Source organism: Macaca fascicularis, chromosome 6 (genome assembly GCF_037993035.2).
Source record: "Macaca fascicularis isolate 582-1 chromosome 6, T2T-MFA8v1.1".
Taxonomy (NCBI): domain Eukaryota; kingdom Metazoa; phylum Chordata; class Mammalia; order Primates; family Cercopithecidae; genus Macaca; species Macaca fascicularis.
Genome location: NC_088380.1, coordinates 174,089,532 through 174,116,298, shown reverse-complemented (window position 1 = coordinate 174,116,298; position 26,767 = coordinate 174,089,532). Strand labels below are relative to the sequence as shown.

The following is a 26,767-nucleotide window of genomic DNA, read 5'->3' as shown; positions in this document are numbered from 1 at the left end:
GAATATCAATCCTTTCACTTCTAGCTTTCGTATCATGCCAAGTGACAATGTGATATTCTTACATTTTGCCTCTGGTTATATGTTATTATCAGCTGTGTTTTAGCATCGTAGTGATCATATATTAAGACTCCCATTAATAAGCTTTTTAAAAATAAGTTTTCTCTATAGCCTCTGATACCTGGACTTTGAGGGAATTGAATTAGAAAAATGTAAAGGAGATCATTCTTTCATTTAGGATTGGAAAAGACAGAACCTATGATATTTTGTGTTTATGTCTTTCATTTTTTTAAAATCCATGATAATTCATTTCATATTCTTCTTTATAATGGTATTCTTTTAAATGTACATGTATATAAAATAAAGCTTAAAAACACAAATTGAAATCATTGCCATCCAAAGGGCTTAAAAGTTTCTTCTGGTTTTTGTTGTTTGTTTTTTTTTTTGGTATGTTTTTAAATTTTGTTTTGTTTTTAAGAAATTGAGGCAACAATTTGCTTTAAGTTCCATGGAAATTGGCTTCATAAAATGTGGCTGGAAAAGAAATCATCCCATATCAACATTAAGCACAGTCAAATATGAATGTATACCTTTTGTAGCTACTTCTTTTACTATTCTTGCCATTGCCTTTTCACTTCCTTAAGAGCAAAATTACGGGCCTTTGGCTAGGTCTGGAGTTCATAGTAAGTTTTTACGTCTGTTACAGGCATTCGCTGTGATTTTACACGAGGGATTTGGGAGAAGAAAGGAGTAGAGTGGGTTATAAAACACAGAATTAATTTGAGCATGTAAGAGTAATAGAGTGGGGGTAGAAATAGAATCCCACTTGCATGTTTACTTTGTGTTTACTGAAGAAATGCTCCAATGCTAGATTTATTGAGAAGCCGCTTTCTGGAGAGAAAAGAGAAAAATTTAAGTAACTCACCTTGAATGACAAATGAATGCAACTTGGTTGGCAGTGACAATCTAAGGACATTGTCGCTGGTGCTAAGGAAAATCCTTCCTTCCCTCAGGCTTCATTCCTCATGTCTCAGATAACAAGCAGTGAGTACCTGGGTGTGTTGAAACTCTGCCGAGGAGACGGATATGCTACAGACCTTTTGCGAAAAGGACTCAATCTAATAGAATCTGTGTTCCACAAATACACTTTACATAAATCCATTACGTGCCCAGAGCCTGCTTGTTTTATAAATGCATTTTGTGAAATGCAATGGAATTAACCCAACATTTATATTTCAACCTCAAAGTACATTATGAGAATTGTAAATTTCCCAATTACAACAGATGAAAATGAACATTGTGCTTATTTACTTTGGGTGGACATGGAGAGGGGTGGGGAAGAATAATTTTCTTAAAGGTTTAACCGACGCTGGATTTCATTTACTGCCATTTCTGGCTTCCTATTTCATACCAACTTTATTTTCTTTGTTTATTGTTCTTGTTTTGTTTTGTTTTTCCCTTTCTGGATTTCCAGTGAAATAACTGAAACTAGAATTTTGCTGGAAGAAAAAAAAAACTGAAGGATATTTTTAAGTCCCAAGGTGAAGAAATTACCTGAGGGAGTCAAGAGAACACAGACCAGATTTTTACAGTTTGTGCTACTTTGCATCTTTAAGGAGGCAATTAGTTATTCTTGTGTATTAGTGACTGTGCCATTTTCTCCATAACTCAGATAATACAAATGGTCTTAGAGAGGACATATTTTAAGGGGGTCATTTATTACTGAACGAAAGTATGGATTCTAATTTAAGATTACTAGGAAAGCCCTTTCTCTGGATGTCGTCAAATTTCACAGCAGCAAAAACTTGACCAAGTTGTTCTCAACTCTCATTGCCATTTCTAGCCAAATCATCATTGACTTCAAGATAGGATTAAAGAACCTGAAAAGATAACATGAATCTGAGAGTTTTATCTATTTGAAGTAACCGGAGCCAAGCCAGCACAATGCTAATGTAGTGGCTAAATTAGTGAGTGTAGTATGCAGCACTCTGGTATCTATACTACCAAAAAAAAAACGAAAAAGAAAGAAAGACAGGTTCACCTGTTTGATGGGACTGTCAAGTTATCCAATGGGTCATTTGTGTCACAGCAGCACATAGGAAGCACAATCAACATTGATCTAGGGAGAACTGTTGTCAAAGTTAGAGATTTTACTATATGACTGTGCAGACTGAACACACACTTCTTATCACCAAAAAGGAAGTTGGTTTCTGAGAGCTGTCTTCACTCACTAACTATGCTTAGCAAAATCACAATTGGAATTTTTAAGGGAGATTTTTAAATAAGCGCAGTGAAAAATCCATGTATCCTAAAATCCCACCATGAAATGAAATTAAAACATATGGAATCCCACAGAAAAGATTCATTTTATGACCATGTGTCTTTAAAACCTAAAATTAAATTGGAGAGCTTCTATCTCAAAGTATAGATTCCTGTTACTTCCTCTTCAAGAAAGGCATACCTAAAAGGTTATTGATTTGGTTCTGAAGGACACAGTGTTTATTATGGAGGAAGCCACTGCTGGGTACAAGTGTGAGAAATTAATGATGGCTTTGTAAGTGTCCATGCCGTGGTGTGGAACCAGTGGGGCAACTGTCAATCTATATGATAATACATTCCCAAACTTCATAAAATCAGTGATGTGAAAAAGCATTGATTTCTTTGTGAGCTAAACAGAATTCGTCAGAGAGAAAGAGCAAGAAGTTTACTGAAGTTAACACCTCTGCCTGCAGAGTTGCTCACACTTCAATTTTTATTTGCTTAAAGAGTTTATGATGTGATGTGTAAAATTTCTTATTTTTATTTCTGGCCAAGAATGAGAACAGAAGACACATTATGTACCTCTTTTCAATATGTAAAATATTGAAAAAATGTTTTAAAAGTAAAAAGAAAGACAGTCTACCTGTATGTTTTAAAATAACCATCTCTCATCTAATTTGAACTCTGACTTCAATACCTCCTTTGTGCCTTGCCAGCCACACTCACATACAGAGTTGCTTAGTACTTCTAAGTATATTTTCTTTATGTAATTCTGACTGCATTGCAACTAGCACTACAGGAAATAATCAGGACACTGTATCTAAGAGTTTATTTCTTATCAGTATGCAGGGATTTATACAGACTCACAGAAAGTAAAAATTATTCAAATATGATGTTTTGAATAATACTGAAAAAAATGAAACTACTATTGGTCTACCAAATACATGATTAATTTCAGATTTTTTTCATCCATAACTCTTCTAGGTAAATTCATGGCAAACATATTTTGTGCCCTTGGCTTCACCGGAAACACCCCCTTATTAGATGAGTTTTTAAGATGCATATAACTTAAATGGGAGAAGGTGCAGGTCTATAAATATGTATAAACAACTCTGCATAGATGGTTCCCTCCATAGGTGTAAGAATACCAACTATGAGGGACTTGCTAAAATTCCTTGTTTAAAATGTGCCATAAATTCTTGGATAACAAGTGATTTTATTTATTAGGCCATCAAATTGCCTTCATTTAAATAGTATCTGACACACACAATGAAGTTGAAAAAGGACATCAGTAAATGGATTCAACATATGCTTTTATGGAAACTTCTAAAAGTAATTTCCTATCAAATAAGCACCTCAGAGTGTCAAATGTGCCAAGTGTCAGAATTTTGTTAAAATTCAAAAGGAGTCAAGTGCAGATTTTTCCTTGAGAGTACACCTTGATTAGCTACATGAACGGAGGCATAAGTAAGACACATCCCCTTGTCCCCACTGTAGAATAAATTATTTCAAAATTAAACATAAATTTCAATGCAAAAAAGTGACATCTTTTTGAGTATGTGAGACTTACCCAGGAAATGATGTATTTTCAACACAGTTTTGAGATTAAATGATATTTAGCTATGCTTTTGCATTCACAACAAGCTGTCCGCCTGCAAATTTCCTTTTTCTTTTTTAAATGAAAGGAAATATTTAAAGCTGCTCTGGCAGAAGTTTATAATATTTTATATAAACATTCTTAACTGATCTATTTGTAAACATTTTAATGGTAATGGTAATTCTTTTAGCAAACATGCAATCTATTCATAACACACCACATAGCATTTGATGTTTTCTTCTTAAATCGGCTGTAACCTAATGCAATTTATCTTTTTAAAAAATGTTTTTGACTAAACACACTTCGGAATTGCTCAGAAACCCACAAATAAGCACCTTATCTCTTCAATGACTTGCTTAGGCTTCTCTATATTTACTGCTTAATGATTGGAAGGATTTAATTTTCAAAGTTTCATTAAACCTCACCTAGAAAGCTGATGGATAGGCAATAGTGATTTGTGACAGAAGATGCAGGAAACTATTAACCTACATAGGTGCCAAGGGGAAAAGTAAACATATAAAGAATTCTTTTTTTTTTTTGAAGACAAGTCTCTTCCTATTTGTCATTATTAAGCTCCAGAGCATCTGTTCCAAGTTTGATCTTCAATACGGATATGAGGCATTGCCGCCTGGAAATGAAAGTCTAAGATAAGGTGAGATTCTTAAGAGATCTTCATGAAAAAAAATAACCCAGGTTTCCATTTACTGGGAAGGGGAAATCAATACAAAGACCTAGAAACTTGTGGAGAGAGGACATTTTCTAGGTATAGGTCATAGTTTATCAAGCTGCCTCTTTTGCAATGTAATTTACTTGCTAATAAGACCAACTGACTACACCTGAATGCTGTGTTATCATCAAAATGTGATTTTAAAATTCTCTTCTCATTTCTTGTGTGCTGGAGGGTTGCTGGTTTATTTCCCCCCAGCTCACACTGTGGAAACAAGGTCAACTTCAAAGAAAATGAATGGTTTTATGACGCCACTTTATTAAAAAACAAAAACATTCGAAGCCCCACGTGGTGCAGTGCACAGAACATAAAAAGGTATTTAAGAAGTGGGCCTACCGTTCTCATCATCTGATTTATTTTCGTTGTCAGAGTCAGTCAGGGTAAGGGCCGAGTTTTCACGACTGGACAGGCCGGAACTGCGCCTGGATTTTATTCCTCTCCCCCACAGTCTGATGGCGTGTTCTGGAGACATCCCTCCCTCGGTGTCGGAGTCGGCATCAGACCCTGTGCTAAGGGAGTAGCCCTGGTGAAGGATCCCCATGTCAGAGCAGTAGCCGCTTCGGTGTGGGGAGGGCTCACAGATGCCCAGTTCCGCAAGGGTGAAGTTGGTTCCTAGGGTGAGAGTGACAGAGAAGCTGATTAAAATTTGTGAGATGCTTTACAAAGTTAAAATGTAGTCTTACAAAACAAAGCAGACACTTTTCCCGTCTGACAAATACATGAAATTCACCGTGGTGTACAGAAACATATCTTGGACAAGAGTATTCAGGACAGTGGGATACCTTTGAAAAACAAACAAAAGAAAGAAAGTAAATATCGATTATAGGACAGAATGCTCAGATTTTATTTCAGAGATTTTTAGGTATGCTGACACTATTGTCTAGGTAGCTCCATGTAGGTGAAAAAACTCTGAATGTATAATAGCTAATATACACCAAGTGCTTACTTGTGCACCTTTTATTTTGCAACTTTCATTTTATATTTTTTAAAGTTTTGCATCTTTATGAAGATGACAATATTATTGTAATCCTTATGTAGATGATGAAACTGGGGACCAGAGGATTTAAGGCATTTATCCAAGGTCAAGCATCTTGATGGTCGCAATACCTGGATCTGATCCCTATGCAGGGATCAAATTAAGGTTCAAGTCTTATAGCCTTAACCCACTGATAAATATAAGTGGCAGCTAAAATACCTGGGTGCCCGTCCTAGCTTTCCACTGACAACAGTCTCATTTATGGCAATTCTCTTAACTCCACGAACCCCAATTTTCTCATTTGTGAAATCTGGGCATTAATCTCTTAAAATCTTCTCAGGGTGATTGTGTGCCTCATATGATAATATGTGCCAAATTAGTCATTTTTAATAAATGCTGTCATGCGTTGCTTAAAGAGAGGGATACGTTCTGAGCAATGTGTCCTTAGGTGATGTTTGCTCTGAGAACATCAGAGTGACTTACACAAACCTAGATGGTCTAGCCTATTACACACCTAGGCTTTGGTTTAGCGTACTGCTCTTACACTACAGACCTGCACAGCATGTTACTGAACTGAATACCATAGGCAAAGTAACATAATGGCAAGTATTTTTTGTATTTGAACATAGAAAAGACACACTAAAAATACAGTATTATAATCCTACAAGACCACTGTTGTATACATGGCCCATCACTGGCAGAAATGAAGTTATGTTAGGTATGTATATGTAATGTGTCACTGAAATCAGCAACCTAGAGACGAAGAGCTACTCCTTTGGTTTTTAAATGGTATCAAAGAATCTCTCTTTGCTAACACAATTTAAAGTCACAAGTAGGCTTCACTTATGGAAAGTGAATGTGTGCACATGAAGACCTATAGGGGTGAACTCATGATCTGACAGGAAGCAAAGAGAATAGGTTTTTACTGAACACGTTATCATGTTCTATAAACATGTGTGTTATTAGGTGTCAGAAAATGGGCCAGCTACCTTTAGGCTTTATGCCACTTAAATACCATCATCGGTCAGCATTTTAGGTGTTGACCTCACCTCTTTACAAGCAGAGGTTAAACACCATGTCCAAGGTCACACCTGGGCACACAGCAGATCCAGGGTTCACCTCTGTACCTGCAGACCCCCAGCCTGTGCTGCTTCTACAGTGTCAGCAGTCTCCAGCCAAAGCAAACCTGGCAACATTTTTGTGCAGTTTATTTATTTGTGCGCTTTACTATTTGGCTCTTTAAGAGATATTTTAAGGTTTCAATGAGAAATAGATAGAATCAAGTGGTCCACTCTACTTACTGATGTATAATGCTGATTTCTTTTGTCTTTAACCAATTTATGACAATGAAAAGTAAATGCAGTGGAGAAATGCACTTCTCTGCTAAGAGTGGAGAAAACCTCATAAATAATACCAAAGCCAGGAGTTTACCCACTCTAAGTATATCTGTTACATAAAGGCCATTCCGTATCATTCATGTCTCTAAACTCTTGATGTAACTTGACACGCTGTGGTAGCCTACATACTCAATATCATTTATTACCTTTTATTTTACAAAGCACCAAACCACTGTTTAGTTCACATTACCCTTGTGGTACTTTAATTTGTAATAGACATATGTCTTTTTATTCCGAGTTTTTTTCTTGTCTTCACTGCACACTGAGCTTTCCCAGCCTAATTTGGTTGTGTAAATGGAATCAAGCCCAATTCTACACATAATTGTCTCTTCAGAATGAAACTTATTCATTGGAGAGTAAACCCAAGTGCAGATTCCTGTCAGCATGGGGTGATAACCCACTACCTGTGCAGTGAAGAGGGAAGTCCTCTCTGCCATCAGCACAGTGCTAAGTGCTGCTGTTTATTCCCTGGGTGCGGTTTATCACGCTGTCTGAAATTCTCTGCCCAGCGTATTCAGTTCCAGTTTGCATCCTTGGTAATTAGTCTCATAATTATACATTAAAATGTATAAAATGTATATTTCAGTCTCAGTAGCCTATGAGAATGAAGTTACTGAGTGTGTGTGTGTGTGTATATATAATATGGAAAGATCTTTCCGTTGTTGCTTTTCTCATCCTTAAGTCATTGAAAAAAAAGTCATTTTAGAGTAATATTCCTCCATCTTGTCCTTAGAGATCAAGTTCCTTCTGGACAGAGTCATAAGATATGTTGATTCATTTTCCCACAATAAATGAAAATCCAAACTAAAACACACATATTTTTATTCCACATGTGAGGACTTGTAGGTATATAATCCCATTTAAAATGGAGTGGGTGTGTAGTAAGACAACTTTTCAGATAGCTTTCCACATCTCATTATCTAGAACTACTTTCAAAGATCTCCTTGGGAAAGAAGAAACAGCTGTGTGAGGACGGCAGTCTCTGTGAAGAGCATTGCATGTGTTTTTTGGCCTGGGTTCCAGAGGTAACAGTGGGCCGAGGCCATGGGACCACATGGAATACACACAGTGCCCCTTCTTTAGTTAAATTTACCTGAGAAAAGAAATTGAAATCTTATTTTTATGAGAAAACAAACTTGAGATCTTCATGAATCAGGTAAGATTTGCATACATTTAAAAAGTAACCACAAATGTTAGAAAAGAAAAAGTGTACTTTAAGAGTTTCCACTTCAAGCTTATAGCCCCGGAGCCACAAAGGAGTAACATTATAAAGAAAATTGGAAGTTCTGTGCTGAATTTGCCAGGAAAAGGTAAATGAGTATGTTTACATTGGTATATATAGAAAGGAAGATTTTCCTATAAAATCAATATTGATTTTTTTTTAAAAATTACCTTTTCATCTTCACCTTCCAACAGGATCATTCCTTGCCAATGCCACCATTTCCCCATAGTTCCTAGTTTGGTATCTTTCTAACCTCCACTAACTCAAAGAATAGGAACCTCGTTGAAAGTGTTAACACCTGGGACAGGTTCTGGACCAAGCTTTTTCCAGGCATGCTGGCTTAACATATGAAGCTAGCGAGTCATATACGCAGGAGAAAGAAAAAAAAAAATGGGTCTATCCAGTTATTAAATCATTCAACAAATATTTATTGTTCCTAGTGCTGTGCGAGGCATCAGGGATATAACAGTGTGCATTATAAAAATATAGTCCATGACATTTACAGTCTAATCGGGGAAAAAGGCATTAATCAAAGAATCACATAAACAAAGTACAATCCATACAGTGATAAATATTACATAGGAAGAGAACAGGCCGGGCACAGTGGCTCACTCCCATAATCCCAGCACTTTGGGAAGCTGAGGCAGATGGATCACCTGAGGTCAAGACTTCCAGACCAGCTTGACCAACGTGGAGAAACCCCGTTTCTACTAAAAATACAAAATTAGCCGGGGGTGGAGGTACATGCCTGTAATCCCAGCTACTCGGGAGGCTGAGGCAGGAGAATCACTTGAACCTGGGAGGCGGAGGTTGCGGTGAGCTGAGTTCACACCATTGCACTCCAGCCTAAGCCTGGGAAACAAGAGTGAAACTCTGTCTCAAAAAAAGAAAAAAGAACAGGGAGCCACGGAGGTCACCTAGTGGTCCAAGCCTCATGCCTTCACAGCCTGTTCACCAGCTGTTCATCTAGTTTGGGGTGAACGCTCCGAAGGACTGGGGATTTACTCCATTGAGAAGCTATCACACATACCTACTTCAGTTTGCTCATACCACACCCGGTTTTCCCAAACATTCCTCTATATGGATCGATTTCCAACCATTGTTTTCCATGTATTTTATCTTACAGCAAGAAACCCCGCACTCTATACACACTTCTCAGAATGTAAGTTAGTATGGAAGCATCTTTAATACCAGCTCAACTTACCATTTTGCACTTACTTTGCTCATCGATGGAAGACTGATTTTGCCCTAATTCATCTTGCACAATTAAGTCTTTAGTAAGCTCCGTGGCAGCTTTGAATGGAAGAGAGAAACTACTCAACATGTGATTCTCCAAGCTAAGATTTCTAGTGGAAAGCCATGAACCCTTCATTTCTTCTTTACTATCTTGCAGAAAGATAACGAGGAGGCACAATATATCAGTATTCATGGAATACGTATTTATTATTTATCTTCTATCTGCCTCCAGTCTCCCGATAGCACTGATTAAAGTGCATATGGATGATGTGCCAATGCATTTTATTTCAGGGACGAGCTCCATGGCTGTTGCCAGTAACTCACCCAGTGTGGCCCCAGAGTACATTATCGAGGCCAGAATCAATATTTTTATAGATAAATGATTACATGTAATCTATAATATTTACATAAAGCAATTTTAGTGTAATTTAAGGTTAGGAAAGAATGTTAACATCTAAAAACTGTTCAGTGATCAAAAGAGGGGAACACAAGTCTGAAAATAATTCTCTTGATAAATATCTTGGACATTAAATTGTCTTTTCTTGATCGTAACCACATTGTATAATCCAGATCCTCTCCATGCCTTTTTTAGAGAGAAATTTCGCAACAGAATTCAAGAGTCATCCTTTCACCCACTAATTCTACTTGGGATGCAATTTTAAGGAGATATATGTATGTGCATTGTGATTATGGCTTTATTTTATAAGTTTTTACCAACTTTGAAATAACCTTTAACTAGGAAAAGCACATATGTAGTTAAGTCAGAATTATCATGTCATGGTAATACCAGGATATACAAATAGCACTGAAAATGTCAGCATTGGAACAGATTTTTCTACTACAAGGGCAAGAAGATAAAAGTTAACTGTAGTAAAGTGAGAATGCAATACAGAAAACTCTCATTGTCTAAATGTTTATAATGCAAGTACCCTGAATTTAAGAGAAGAAACTTTATACAGAGAAATAAAATTGTAATAACATGAAAATAGTCACGAATGACCACTTATAAAATTAATCCTCACCTATCCCTGCCCACTTTCTCCTAGTATCTCTTCTCATATTAACTACCATATCAATGTGTAAGTAAGTAATTTCTTACTGAGAGCAGAAAGTAATATGGTGCCAATCTGTAATTAGATTGTAAAGCTTGGGAAGTTGCAGATTTCCATGAAGTCAACAAAAAGTATGCAAAAAAAAAATTTAGTTCATAAAAAGGTCACAGAATAACCAAAATCTAACAGAATTAAGCCAGTTAACAAGAGAAGATAGAATAGTGTGCTCACGATGATGGGAACGTCAAAATCTGATTTGACAGACATCTGGTTCTGGACCAAGATTTATTGTTCCCCTTCTCTACTTTTCCACTAACTACAGCTAAAAATCCTGGACATTACATACAAAAACCACATAAGCAGTTTCTGAAAAATGGGAGGGAAGGAGGTAGATTTAACAGGGTCCTGGAGCCTCAGGAACTACATGGTGGCGAGTTCCCTGGGATTTATTTTTGCCTCATGTGTTCCAAACCTGGTGCTAGAGAAACCTGCAAATTGGAAATGGCAGTGGACAAAACAAGCCCCAAGAACAGCCTGCTATAGCAAGGAGCCCCATCCCTACACTTCTACAAACACACCAGGGTAAAATTTTAAAAGACCAAGTGTTGTCCGTGGAGACCAGCAGCGCAGGAATCCTGGACTTTTATCCCCAGCCCTCCCTCTCCTTGCTGAGGGCAGAGAAGGCTAAATGTTAAATCTAATTTCACCAACACAATCAGAAGGGGACTTGTGGGGAATGGTAAGGAGATAACTCTCTCCCTCTCAATGAGGTTGTCATCGGCAGAGGCCTGGGGTGGGGGACGGGGAGGGTTCTAAAAACCCACCTCTGCCCTGCAGCAATGAAGCAGCATTCTTTCACTGCACCGTCTTCCCCACCTTGTCAGAGTACACGCAGTGGATGGACCTTTACGTTCACCTGGTAGTCAAGACGCAGTATCCCACTATTCCCATTGGCTCAGTGTCAGAAGAGGCTTACTGTAACAGAAGATTTAAATATGATCCAGGGTTTCATAATGTAATATTTCAATTGGCCAGGATATAGTAAAAAATCACTGGTCATACCACGTACCAAGAAAATCTCAACTTGAATGAGCAATGATAATTATTTAAATAAAAGGTTAATGAGAAGCCCTTAGGAAAATTAATGAACTCATCAAATATTTTTTGGAAAAAATGACTCTCTATGATCCTGCTGCAAAATGCAAGGCTAAAGGGAAAGATATAATGTGGTACAATGAAACAATTTTGCTGTAACATGAATATATATGCCCCACCCCCAAACTGTTATTCTTTATCATTTTGAAAAAAATATGTATCATTCAAATAGTGAATAATATTAAATTTAAACTGAACTATGCAAAATATGCATAGTTCTAATAGTAAATAAAAGTAAACAAACTGAAATATAGTTTTGAAAATTAGGTTTATTTTTTTCAAGATAGTTGCAATAAATTATTTTTACTATTTAATTTGAAATATTCATTCTTTTGAACATTGATTCCTTTTTTAAGTGGGCTTTTTCTAAAATCATTCATCCTAAAACAAAGAGAATCCCTTGTAAACATCATGGGTCACTTTTCTTGTGCAAATGTTAGAGCATACATTTTAAAGTCAAGAATGAATATGGAGTCCATTTTTTTCTAGCAGATATTTAAGAAAAAGATAGAAATTATAATGTTATAGTACTTTTTATCAAAGAAATTGAAGTAATTTGACATGAGGCCCTCAGCTTTTGCCCATAGAATGTCATCAAGCAAAATGTAGCAGTTATAAGTGATAAAATATAATTTTATTTCTGTTTGACAAATCAAAATGAAATGCCAAATTGTTATCTCACATTTAGTTTAAATATGTTATATTTAAATGTTGAGCAATTATAGATATGTGTAAGCCATACAAAATAATCAGTTTAAAACCATTATCAACATTATCTAAAATATTATTTTTATACAAATATAAAAGCCTACATATTTACATATATCCACTGATCACCACTTTGGAAGGCACCGAAGGAACTATTTATGAATACTAATATTTTATGCTTGTATATCCTGAAAGTCTTCACATTAACTCTCTTTTAATGCCCTTTTAAAGTTCATCTGTTTTTACATATTTAGATATTTTCCCAATGTTGATAAAACTGTTCACCCAAAATCCTCTGGCTTAAAACAACAGAGTATGTGTACATGCATTATTATTCATAAAAGTTTAAGTCAAATATTTGTATTTCAAAAGTGTACTTTAAGAATTACATTTTTAAATGTATGACACCTAAGAGATTGATGTTTTGATGTTTGTAAACTTTTAGACTAATTATTTTAATCTATATAAATGTCTTCTGATGTGTCCAAACATTTACAATTTGTGACTAGAACCATTCCAATATGAATAAACACATTCTAAATCAAGGAAACACCAAGATGGCTAGTGAAGACAGAAGACTTTCCAGTAACCTAGGTTTTCCTGTAAGCTTATAATTTTCAAAGAGAAAGACGAAGGTGGCATTCTCCTCTGGTGTGGTGGCATTTTCCCATTCCAGCGGGAAATCTGAACAATGCCCAATTTGGAAAACCCAAAATCAGCCACAACACAAAGGTTCTGCTGAAAAACTGGCAGTTCATAATGAATAATGAAATGTCCAGGAGCTTGGCTAGTTGGAGATGGTTTTCTGCTGATGAAAATTCTAACAAGATTAAAAATCAATTTCAGTATTAAAAACTATACCAATCAGTTATCCTATGTGAGAACATTACAAACATGTACATTCACCTGACTCTATGAGACTCTGCCTCCCTAAACAATTGTTTTCATCAGAGAGAGAGGGAAAGAGGACAGTAGTGAGTTAGCTGCAAGGCTACTAGATTAGTTTACATTTACTAGGGCTTCAAAACGTGTCAGGCACTGTCCTAAATGCTTTTATATAGTTTTCCCTTTTAATTAAAAAAGCAGCCCCACAAAACAGTCACCATACAGCCTAAGGTTAAGAAAATCAGGAGTTAGATTGTCTGTTTTAAAAATACTTGTTGACCAGATAGTCTTAGAATTAATTACTTCTGCTGACTTCATTTACTCATTTATAAAATGGACAGAAAAATAGCACCTACCTTCACAGGGTGGAAGAGGGTACTGAATGACATAAAGTGGCAGAAAATGCTTAGATTGTTGCCTGCATCAGAATAACCACAAAACAAATGTAGCTATTATGATGATCATCAGTCTACAGAGGAAGAAACTTGCTTTATTTCTTTGTATAGAATTATTACTATTTTCCATTTTGTAGTGAGTTGATTTAGAAAATTTAGGAACAATAAATTTTCCAGGAATGTGCCCATTTCATTTATAATTTCAAATAGGTTGACACAAATACAATAGGTTATCCATGTATTGTTTAGGCTTATTAAAAATTTCTGCTGGATTTGTAGAATACTGTCTTTATTTTCATTCCTCAGAATATTTATTTGTGCCTTCTTTTTTTTTAACTGAATTGGTTTTACCAATAATACTCTTTTTCTTTCAAAGGAACAAAATTTCTGCTTTTCTGACTCTATCTCCTGTCTGTATGTTTTTTAGTTTATTAATTTCTACCCTTATGCATACAAATTATTTCTTTCTTTGAGTTCATTCATTTGCTGTTTTCTATACCTTCAAAATTTGGTCCTTTATGTCTTTAATGTTCAGACATTCTTCTTTATTATTATAAGCATTTCATGCTATACATTTTATACATTGCTACTAATCTGCTGTTGGCGTGTCCTGTCTATAATTGTAAGATATATATTGAAATTTCTTACTGTGATGGGTGTTTCTCACTACTGTTTCATCAATGTTTGCTCTATGTCTATTTAAGGTTATTTTATAGGTATGTATTATGAGTTTAGCATTATAGCTTTCTGATGGATTGAACATTTTATCATCAACATATGGTGGTCCTAATAAAGACTTTTGAGGTAATATATGCTTTCTAATATTAATTGTGTTTTACAGGGAATTTGTCCATTTCATCAACCATTTATGACTTTTTTAATATGTGTAAATCTATAACAATATTCTTTCTTTCATTTTTGATATGAGGGATCCTTTCTTTCTTTTTAAATTGATCATTCTTACTGGAGTTTTATTTCATCGATTTTTCAAACAGATGTTGGCTTTAATTTAGTGTATTGTTTATTTTCCATTTCCCTAATTTCTGCTTTTATCTTGCTTATTTATTTATTTCTACTTGAGTTTTGTTTTCTCATCCTTCTCTAGGTTCTTGGGGTAGCAATGTAGATCACTGATTTGAAATATTTTCTTTATTTCTTAAGTAATTATGCAAACCTATAATATTTTCCTCTTTATCTGTACTCCCCAAATTTGAATGTATTGTGCATGCAAATCATTCAAAATTTTTAAATTTCTCATCTACTTCTTTGACCCATAGGTTACTTAGAAGTGTGTAATTTTATTTCCAAATATCTGGTACTTGTCTGATTGATACTGATTTCTGAATTACATACTTGGTGGACAGAAAACAAACTCTCCAGGATTTCCATCTTGAAACTTATTGAGACATTTTATAGCCCAACATATAGAATATATTGCAGAATTTTCACTTGAAAAATAATGTGATTCTAGAATTCTTGTGTGTAGTGTCCTATAAATGTCTACTAGGTCAAGGTGGTTGACAACGTTTTTCAAATTCTCGATATCCTCTATTTTTGTCTAGATAGTTTTTCAGTTACTGAGAAAAGAGTTAAATCTGCAGTTTTGTTTTTTTTCTCTTTCCTCCCCCCCCTTTTTTTTTTCGTTAATTCTGCTTTGTCTTGTATTCCTTCTCTTTCTCACTGTAAAACTATGTTATTAGGCACATAGACTTTTGTATCTCTAGAATAAATTGACCCTTTTATCAATTTGAAATGTTCATCTTTTTCTCTTCTAATTCTTGTGATCTTAAAGTCTATTTTGCCTTATATAAAGCAGTCAAGCCAGCTTTCTTATTTTTATTGTGAACAATAAACATGTGATTCATCTATTTCCATTTATTCACTTTCAACTTTTCTGTTGTCTTTACATTTAACATATGCCTTTTGTAGACAGCATATAATTAGGTCTTGTTATTTAAGTAATCTGACAACCTCTGTCTTTTAATTGGTATGCTAGTCAATTTATATGTAATGTAATTACTGATATGATTGGATTTAGGTTTATTATTTATGTTTCCCTGTTTGTGCTCCCTGTATTTTCCTCCCTCTGTGTTTCTTTGCCTAATTTGTCATGAGTTAACAAATTATTTAAAATTTTCATTTAAATTTTGTCTAGGCTTTTTGTCTATCTTTTCACGTATTTTTTAGTGGTGCTCTAGGGACTACAATATGTATGTTGTACCAGTCTATTTAGAGTTCTAATCTTACTTGATATATTTGGTGCCTCTATGATTTTTTTTTTTTTTTTTTTTTTTTTTTTTTTTTTTTTGAGACGGAGTCTCGCTCTGTCGCCCAGGCTGGAGTGCAGTGGCGCAATCTCGGCTCACTGCAAGCTCCGCCTCCCGGGTTCACGCCATTCTCCTGCCTCAGCCTCCCGAGTAGCTGGGACCACAGGCGCCCGCCACCTCGCCTGGCTAGTTTTTTGCATTTTTTAGTAGAGACGGGGTTTCACCATATTAGCTAGGGTGATCTCGATCTCCTGACCTCGTGATCCGCCCATCTCGGCCTCCCAAAGTGCTGGGATTACAGGCTTGAGCCACTGCGCCCGGCTCATGATTTCTTAATATAAAAAAGTCTCAGTCATTGCCTCTTTTACATGTTCATTCACTTCCATACTCTATTCTTTTCGCCAACCAAAGTCAGTTGATCTTATGCTACCCTTTTTCTCTCTAAATGCCTCTGTTGTATTTTTATCTCTTTTCTCTCTGTGCGGTCTGTTGCTAATTTCTTATTATTATTTTTCCAGTTATGTCTATGTATTTCTTTAATTGTGCTTGAATTCACATTCACTGTTATGTTCTAAACTTTTTTAATTTCAACAATTTGCATTTCATTATAAAATTGATATTGCTTTTCAATTGTTTAGTTTTTCTATTATACATAGTAGTTATGTATATGATAAATTCTAATGTTTTAAAATTTTAAAGGTCAAGATCAATTATTTATGGACTTGCTCACACTTAACTATGAAGGTTTGTTTTCTTACATACGTAATTATATTAAATTTTAGATATGCACGTTTATTTTAATTTTCAAAAATCACACGGGGCGAAACTGGGATTCTTGCCTGCTAAAAAATTTGTATTTGATTCTACACAGGCAATGTGCATGTGGTAGGGTTAAACACACCTCTTTTTAGGTTTCCTGGCTTACTACAGAAATCTCAGTTTCATGTCCTTGTTGCTCTAAGCCTCAGGTCATTTCTCCATTGCAGTTCTAGTAGCAGTCTTTGCTCACAATGAAAACCTACTGTGGGCTTACAGTTCAATGCTCAGATTTCTGACTTTTGCTTATTTTTGTTTCTTCTTCTATCTTTTTTTTTAAAGTCTGCCTGGATGGAGAGTTCTCTTACTTGCTGTGAGGACTATTTTGTTGCTGTTGTTCTGATCAAGCTATTTAATACTCCTGTTTCCATTTTCTCACCTGTAAAATGAGAGAATAACGGTATTGCCTCTTACGGTCACATATAATAAATATGTGTGTAGGTGTGTGTAACAAACACACACACACACACACCAACAAGTTGATCAATATGAGCTATTATTATTTTACTATCATTATCATTTTACTATTAATAGTAAGTATAAAACTACAAAATGATAGGCAATGAAATGGGATTCTATTTTCAGCTTATTCTGCCACAATGTAAATAAAATGCAGTTTCTAGTTAAACTGCATGTATTTAGATATATTTAATATTTACTCCATTAAGTAACACAATATCTTACTTTCCCATAAAAATACAAAAAAAAATATGAGATATCAGTAGAGACACTGCTAACATTACTGAAATTAACCAAAAGGCACATGACATTTGCATTTTCAGCACTCACCAAGGTGCCTATTTCCATCAGGTACTTGATGTTTTGAAAACACTTTGACTTTCCTATCACAGAAGAATTATTCTAGATCTCAAGAGTTAATTAACTCATCTGCATTCTGACATCTAGCGAGATGGATGGATCACAGTCTATCAGCAGGTGAATATATGTGTAGCAGATACTTTGCCTCAGTAAGTAATCATACTGTATATTAGACCACAAATATTTGAGGGTAAATGTTAATGATATACTCTTGTTTGTAAAATAATTCTTTTAAATCAACTGCTTCATCACCAGTTACAGTTGGGATGTAGATACTCGTCTAAAACCATAATAAGCCTCCAGCCATGGAGCTTATAAAAAAGGCCAGATCATAGCTTCCTAGTGCCTGTTAGCATCCATTAAACAGGGAGAGGATAATTGAAACTGAGTCAAGAGTTTTCTTTTTCTTCCTTTTCCACCTTGCTTCCTGTTTTCCAAACACATGTCGTAGGTTACAAATACATGTAAAGCCTTAATTACACTTAGCATCTGGCAGCTGTTGACTTACAGAGAGTTGTTGAGTCACACACAGCCAAAGTCAAAAAGGAGTTCAAGAATAGAAGGCAGAAGCTGGCTCAATAAGGTTAAAAAAAATTCTTATGTCATCACAGCTGAAGTACTACACCATCAGCACTTGTTATATACATGGTGTGAGTGATACTATAAGTAATCAGTTTCAGCAATGCCAGAGACTAATTCTCCACTAAAATATATCATTCCCAATGTGGTTAGAGCTATACACCAAAGGACCTTACAACCATTACTATCAACACTTGATGGATGTATTCACATATAATAGAGACAACAGTTTCATGAGGATTTCAGCATATCCAGAGGCATCCAGTTATGATTTTTTTAAAAAGATCTTCACACTCTCCACTGAAAACCGTTGACAGAGTTAAATGTGCTAAATAACATTGTTCATATATTGCTTGTTACAAAAGATGTTTAGATAGAAAAAGTCTCCTGAAAAAGTGACAAAAGGAACTTAAGGCCTTCAACTCTGGCCATCATTTGCCACACAATGGCAATTTTAGGAGTAGAGAATTATTAGAAATAATAGTGTTGGTCTTAAGAGAGATAGATATCAAATTACAAATGTCCAGTTACAAAAACACAATAAGAAAGATATAATGAGTGCTATATGTTGTTTATAGACACATACATAGCAAAGAGATAAGTTTGGACTGGAAAAATACACATCAAATTCTTAATCGCGATTATTTCTGGAGATGGAGGGAGAAGAATGCAATTAGGAAAAAAAAGAGAATTTGAGGCAAATTTGACAAAATATTGACACTCGTTAATTACGAGTGATGCTCATTGCTTGCTTTCTTCTCTGTACTTTTCTATGACTTTCTTTAAAAAAATCAATTTAAAAAATTTAAAAAATAAAAACCTTGGATAAGTCTATCTTAATTCCATACTTTAAATTATTTGTGATATCATAATGTTGTCTACTATGTCACATCACTCAGCATTTCCCTGCTCATATGTTCAATTGCACTACATAGAAATACCTTCATTTGTATGTCTTTTCAAGTTCCATTCAATTTGGGCTAAAGTTATGGAGCAAAAATACATGTGACCAAACCACAGTATGACTGATATACTGCCAGGAAACCCATGCACTTTGTTCCCTAGGTGAGAGACTGTGTATATCTGTGGTTAAGAATATTTTAGAAGCGAGTAGCCCACAGTTTGAATTCCTATTCCACTACTTACGGTTTGATAGTACGCAATCTAATTAAACTTCCACTCCCAATCTCCAGTCTTCTCATTTATGAAGCAAGCTTAGTAATACCTTATCCTCATAAGCCTATTGAGATAAAAGTTATCTATGACTAGAAAACACTTAACAGTGTAACCAGAATAGGGGGTCCTGAATAAAATATTTTAGAAAATAGTGCAGAGTAATCATTGTAGTAGAAACAGCAGCAGAACCAGTAGGATAAATTTTTCAGGTCCTTTTTCCTATAATGAATATTCATTCCTAACATACATTGTTATATCATTATCTCACACCATAAATGAAGGATACCATGAACAGAAAGACAGCCTACTATATGGGAGCCAGGAATACATGAGAAGAGGCATAGACCCTAAAAGAATGGGACCTTGGGCTGGAAAAACAAAGGTAAAGAACCTTATTCATTAGTGCATGCATTCATTCATATGACCAATATTATTGGTGCTTACTAAATGCGAAGCCTGGTTCTAAGGGTTTGGGATGTATCAGCAAACAAAACAGATCCAGGTTTCTGCCCTTACAGAGCTTCTATTTTGGCTGAGGTAAATAGACAATAAACAGTTAACATAATGTCTAAGTATGTAGTACCTTTTTTAGAGTGATAGAGTGCCTTATCTACAGTAGGTACTTGGATATAATGGGTTTACTTATTTTTTAAAAACTTGTATTTTAGGTTCAAGGGTACACGTGCAGGTTTCTTGTTTGGGTAAACTCGTATCACTGGGGTTGGCTGTACAGATTATTTCATCACCCAGGTACTAAGCCTAGTATCCAATAGTTCTTTTTTCTGCTTCTCGCTCCTCCCACTCTTCACCCTGAGGTAGACCCCAGTGTCTTTTGTTCCTCTTTTTGTGTTCATATGTTCTGATTGTTTAGCTCCCACTTATAAGTAAGAAAATGTAGCATTTGGCTTTCTTTTCCTGTCTCAGTTTGCTAAGGATGATGGCCTCTAGCTCCATCCGTGATCCTGCAAAGGGCTCATATGATCTCATTCCTTTTTATGGCTGCATAGTATTCCATGGTGTAAATGGTGCTAGGATAACTGGCTAGTCATATCAGAAGTTTGAAACTGGACCCCTTCCTTACACCACATACAAAAATCAACTCAATATGGACTAAAGACTTGAATGTAAAACTCAAAACTATAAAATCCCTGGAAGGCAACCTAGGCAATATCATTCTGGACATAAGTACTGGCAAAGGTTTCATGACAACAATGCCCATAGCAATCGCAACAAAAGCAAAAATTGACAAATGGAATCTAATTAAACTTAAGAATGTAGTATCTTAAAAGGTGGTAAGTACTATGAAAAGAAAAAAAAAAAAAAGAAAGCAGAGGAGTGCATGGCCATTTGTGAATATTTTGAATAATCTGATCCAGGAAAGCTCACTGATAAAGTGACTTTAAACAAATACTTAAGTAAATTGGGAAATTTAATCTTTCCAATACCTGCAGAATGAGGAAGCCGTTGGTGCGAAGATCCCAGGAAGGAGCATGCCTGGCACATTCTAGGAAGAGTAAGGGGGACTTTGTGGCTGGAATGAAGGGAATAAAGTTACAACCTTAGGAGAAGACATCAGAAAGTTAAGGAGAGAGCTGGGTCCTGTGTGACTTTGGAGGTGATTTTAAGGACCTTGGTTTCAGTGAAATAGCAATTGCATTGTTTTGGGAGAGAAAGGTGACATCATCTAATTTACATTTTAAAAGGATTGCTCTTGTGAGATTTGCTGCAAAGAGCAGTAAAGGAATGTGGCAGAACTGAATCAAGGAGACCACTTTAAACACATTTTAGGATTGCATGGGAAAAACGATTAGAGCCCGTCTGGATGGAAAGAGTGGCGGGGTCCACAGTCTTGAAATTTGCTGATGGATTACATGTGGGGTGTGGTAGAAACAGAAGGGTTAGAAGTGACATCATTTTTGGACTGAAAACTAAGAGTTTTCTGTTAAAATGGGGTAGGCTGTAAGAATAGCTCTGTGTGTGTGTGTGTGTGTGTGTGTGTGTGTGTGTGTGTGCAGATCAGAATTTCAGTCTTCGACATGAGTTTGCTTTGGGTGTTTGACATATAAGTGAAAATGCTGATCAGTTAGCTGAATATATCAGAGATATCTGATATACAAGATACAGATTTGGGAGTCATTGCCATATACGTGCTATTTAACATTGTGGAAGTGGAGAAGATCACCAGTTTGGAATAAACGTAGATGGAAAAGAATATCAAGAATTGAGCCCCGGGTCACTTTCCTATTAAGAGTTTGGAGTGAAGAAGGGAAAGCAGTAAAGGAGTATGGAAAGAGAAACCATAAGACCAGAAGGGTCAAATAACCATAAAAGAAAAAAAAAAAGAGTGACCTGTGCATGGGAGGAAAGCCACAAGTGTGTGGTAGAATGGAATCTAAATGAAGAAAGTGTATCAAAGAGGAGGGAGTGATTCACTGTTTCAAATGTTACTGATGGGTCGTTAAGAAGAGAACTGAGAATGGACAATTATGATGCAGCAACATAGTAATCATTGGTGACCTTGGCAAGAGCAATTATGTGGAGGGGTATATGTGAAAGTCTGATTGGATTGTGTTTATGAGAAAAATGGGGGAGAGGAATCAGAAGCAATATGAGAGACAGCTCCTCTGAGATTTGCTGCAGATTGTAGTAAAAGAACGTGGCAGTAACTGGTAGAAGAAGTGGGTGAATGTAAGTCAGGGAAAAGAACAGCAGGTATTTGTGCTAGAAGGAATGAAAGAATGGTTCACTTAGGAGACAGGCAGGTAGAATTCCTGGAGAAACCTCTAATAGACCAGTGGGACCGCGATGTTGCACTTGCACAGAGGTGAATTTTTTATCTGGGATAACAGTAGTAGTTTTTCACTTATAGTGATAGGCAATAAGGTGGAGTATGTGGGCACAGATGCTGGGAATGTGTAGATGGTAGATGTGGTTTGGAAATTTGTTTCTGATTGAAGATGAGGAGGAGGTGCTGGAGGCTTAGAAGCGACATCTGGAAGAGTGTGAGAATGCATAGATCAGGCATTTTAGTACAACTGAAGAACAGAATCAAAGGACTACTCGAAATTTAATAAACTTCAAAAACATATGAGAACAAATTTATTATCGTACACACATAACACTCAAGTCATCATTCACTAGCCTTGCCTTGATTCACATAAAAAATAATTAAATTATGGTGACTATATTGAGTTTTTAAAAAATGAGACAATTTGAAATGCAATGTGGAAACACTGTTCTTAAAAAGGATGGCTCGCCCGGGAGCAGTGACTCACATCTGTAATTCCAGCATGCTGGAAGGCTGAGGCGGGTGCACCACCTGAGGTCAGGAGTTCCAGATCCCATCTCTACTAAAAATACAAAAATTAGCCAGGTGTGGTGGCACATGTCTGTAATCCCAGCTACTCAGGAGGCTGAGGCAGGAGAATCGCTTGAACCTGGGAGGTGGAGGTTGCAGTGAGCTGAGATTGCACCACTGCACTCCAGCCTGGGCAACAAGAGAGAAACTCCATCTCAAAAAACAAAACAAAACAAAACAAACAAACAAAAAGCATGGCTCTTGCATGAGGGGGAAAAAGTCAAAGCAACGAGGGCTCTGTGCTGCATGTGGACCATGTTATTCCTGAAGTATAAGTTATAACTACAAATTCTGAATCCACAGTAATCAATTAGTATTACGTTACAAATTTCTACTTTTTGTCAGATAAAGATATTCATCTTTAAGACAAGGCCTCTTTCCTCAAAATAATGGAATTCCTACATTTAGATTTTTAAAACTGTCAACTTGAACAAAGCTTTTCTCCCAGAGCCAACTTATCTATTGGACACAATAGGCTCAGTACTATAAGGCCCACAATACTTTTAGGCACCCACAAAAAAGCTTTAAGTTCTTTGAAAATCAAAAGAAATAAACTTTTAGGGTAGAGAGGATGTTTTAATATACAAAAGCAATACATTTGCCTTCATATTAAGGCAGTGGAGAAATGTAATTTTAAATATCTTTTTATGGAGAAAGGGGTTGAGAAGGCAAAAATGCCTAGGGCCTATGAAAGTTATAATGCAGCCCTGCTCCCTCCATAAATTCTCACGTGTATGGAAGGCCAAAATCACTCTGAATCAAAACACCAACCTTCTCAAAGGATTCTTATGAGAAATTTGTACCGTGTTCCATTATTGATATCATCCTGGAATGCACAAATAATGTACTCCCCTGCATAAACATCAAATGCTCTGGCCATTTGGCCTTTTTTAGAGGTGAAGAGATAGCGCCTGGCCTCCTCCCAGGGGTTCTGGCAAGGCATACCCAGTGCCCAATAACTGTTTAGTCATTACAAGCAACTTCCCTGGCCTTTCCTCATTTTTTTTCAAAATATCTCCCAGAATCCAGTGACTCTGCTATCTTCTACTATTTAGAATTCAGAGAGGAGGTTTATCAAAGAGTTTTTCAAAGCACACTGCCTTAGGATGCAACTTCCTCCACGGGAAGTGACAAGAATTACCTCCCCTGAGAAGCAAAAAACAGGGAGGTTTCTGGGCTTTCCAGAAGTCACAAAGCATATCTCTGACAGAGCTTAGAATAGAGGTGCATCCCTCTTGCATCTTCTTGCATTTTTTTTTAATTTAATTTTTTGTAATTTTTTTTTTTTTTTTGGAGACAGAGTCTCGCTCAGCCACCCAGGCTGGAGTGCAGTGGCGCCATCTCAGCTCACTGCAACCACTGTCTCCTGGGTTCAAACGATTCTCCTGTCTCAGCCTCCCAAGTAGCTGGGATTACAGGCACCCGCCATCATGCCCGGCTAATTTTTGTGTTTTAGTAGGGACGGGGTTTCACCATGTTGGCCAGGGTAGTCTTGAACTCCTGACCTCAGGTGATCCGCCCACCTCGGCATCCCAAAGTGCTAGGATTACACATGTGAGCCATGGCACCTGGCCATCTTCCTGCCTTTATAAAAAAGAGAGAGAGAAAAAAAATCAGGGGTCATTTCTTTTAGATTGCTTCTTTTTTAAAATGCCAACTTTTCTCAGTAAAACTGCTACATCTCTAGAATGACGGGCAATTAAACCCAATGTGACAATTGTTCTCTATTGAGATGTTTCTCTTCGGTGAGGTTTTCCAGGTGCTTTATGAAAAACATTTGCACTATCTGGCACTTTGTGAGCTTTCATCTGAGAAGCCACATTTCCCTTATTAAGATAGCTTTGCTTTCAAAGGACACAATGGTTTTGTTTGCTCCCTCACAGCTCATGAGCAGACCACCAGGGAAATTGCTGTGTCACTGGCACAAGTCTGGTATTCCTGTGTCACAAGGGGTTAGGAGCCTCATTAATTCCTGTGCTCTCATTTCAGATTATTTAGGGATCAGCAGCAGATTATTATTTCAAACACTTATTTCTTGCTTCAATTTCCTCTCTCTCAGAATTGGCTCCAAATCACTTTCTCTTGTGTGCAGTGTGTTCAATCTCCATTCAGATAAGAAAATCAGAATAGTCCTTCCAGAAAGTCTATCCATCAGCATTATCAGAAACACACCCCACAAAGGCTTTGGTTGACTTTCCTGCATATCTGGCAGGTTGTATGCTTTTTTGTACTTAAGTCTCCCCAAGAATAGTTGCCATTATACTGCACATAGAGACCCATGGGCACCACTGTATGTGTTTCAGACTGCTTCCTTCAATTTGGCTCCACAAATAGACAGAAAGGTGTGCTAAGAACCAACTAGGGAAACACAGAAAATCTGTGTCCTTGCTTTTGGGGATCTCCCAAGCTAATAAGTAAGATACACAATTACAGAAATACACAATTACAATACCGTATCTTATTCCTGATAATTTATTTTCACTCCACCTACATTGGTGGGGGTAGTGTAGGGGAGAGGTAACTATTTCTTCGTCGTTTAGAGAACCTGTACTCAATGGCAAATATGTGTCCTTAATCCCCCGAGGCTTCAGATTCTTTTCAAAGTAAAAAGATGGCATGAAAAGGATGGCATCATTCATTCATTCCTTCATGCAACAAACATTTATGACTTAATATTTATTGATTATGTGTTATGTGTCAAGACTTATAAACACTCTACATGAAACATATCAGAACAAAACTATGAAGAAGGCATACAGCTCAAAAGAAAGTAATAATATTCCTAAGGCCACATAACGAGTAGGTGGGGAAACGTCAATTCAAACATCGCTCTTTTTTGACTTCAAAGGCTATATACTCTCACAAGCCATGCTTTCTAGAATATAAAGACTTTCAGCTTTAAACTTCTATGATTAAGTATTTCTAGCCAGGGACTAGACATAGAGCCACTTTTCCCAATTAGAGTACTGGAAGATGGGGGTGGGTTCAGGGGACCGGGTGCAGGGAAAGCTCTTTAAAGAATCTGTAGAAAAAGGGCAAACAGAAATGAAACTGTTTTTTATAAGAGAATGGTTTATGGAGTCCTAAATTTTATTTTCTCCCAACTGTTCAAATCACTGACATAATTTGTGGATTATTAAAGTGAATTAGGCTTATGCCTTTAAACATTCTTTTTGGATAAAATCAGTGAGCCATGAGCACAGAAGCAAGAGATGTAATTTAAAGAAGTAGAGAATTGAGTGTCCCTTGGTCTCAGGAACTATGACACCACATAGACATTGACTTGTTGACTTGGCATCCTCTCCTACCACGCCAGATCTGCGTTGGCAGTTCTGGCTGGTCTTTACCCTTGTAAACCCAGGATCTAGCATAGTAGTTGCTCAATAAACACACAGGTAGTTTGCTTAACATATAACACGGGTAGATGAAAAGCAGAGAGAATGTCCTAGTTCCATTCATCAAGAATGTATACTTTATTCTATGTTTCTTTCTTCTTCATCTTCCATTTTTCTTCTACACATTTATTTATTTTACAATATGCATGGGATACTAGTACAGATAAAAATTATAAAACAGATTTCATTCAGTTGGTTTCAACATCTTGGCAGTGCTCTCTCTCTCTCCATCCCGAAAATAACATCTCCAAAAAAAAATTTTTTAAATAAAACACCATATACTATTCACTGCCATCATGTGGTCACTTGGACAGACTCAAAGTCTTAGATCAGATGGGAAATGTATGTAAAAATTTGTGTATTTTTACTTGTCTGCATTCTATCAGGTTTTATTTCAAGCAATAAACTATCTGCCCCCCCCGACTACCCCCCTGCACATTACCGAGTCAAGTTTCCTGTGTTACACCAATTTCAAAACGTTCAGCACCATTTATCCCTTTCTTATAGTTTATATAAAGACGTGGCTCCAAGACCTCAAATAACAAAAAGTTTATTTATGTATTTATTTTTGCATGGCATGCGCTGATGAGCCAGTCTGCTCAGAAAGCATTTCACAGATTAGAGGCATGAGTATGGTTTCGGGCGAGCCTCCCTCATGTTTCTGCGCATTGGCTGATAAACACTTCAAAGTAAACCGCTCATAAATATGAAATGAAAAGCCGAGGAGTCGTTATGCGCTGCTTTGAGATAC

General features: G+C 36.4%; 1 protein-coding gene across 8 annotated transcripts in view; it reads right to left on the bottom strand.

Annotated features, from left to right (window-relative positions):
* Positions 1 to 26,767, bottom strand: part of TENM2 (teneurin transmembrane protein 2) — a 1,286,794-nt gene that overhangs the window by 889,298 nt on the left and 370,729 nt on the right. For all 8 annotated transcript variants that reach the window (XM_045395034.3, XM_045395036.3, XM_005558468.5 and 5 more), the window contains exon 4: positions 4,917 to 5,192. In XM_045395034.3, coding sequence (XP_045250969.1) covers positions 4,917 to 5,192 — 276 coding nt within the window. The remainder of the gene's footprint in view (positions 1 to 4,916; positions 5,193 to 26,767) is intronic.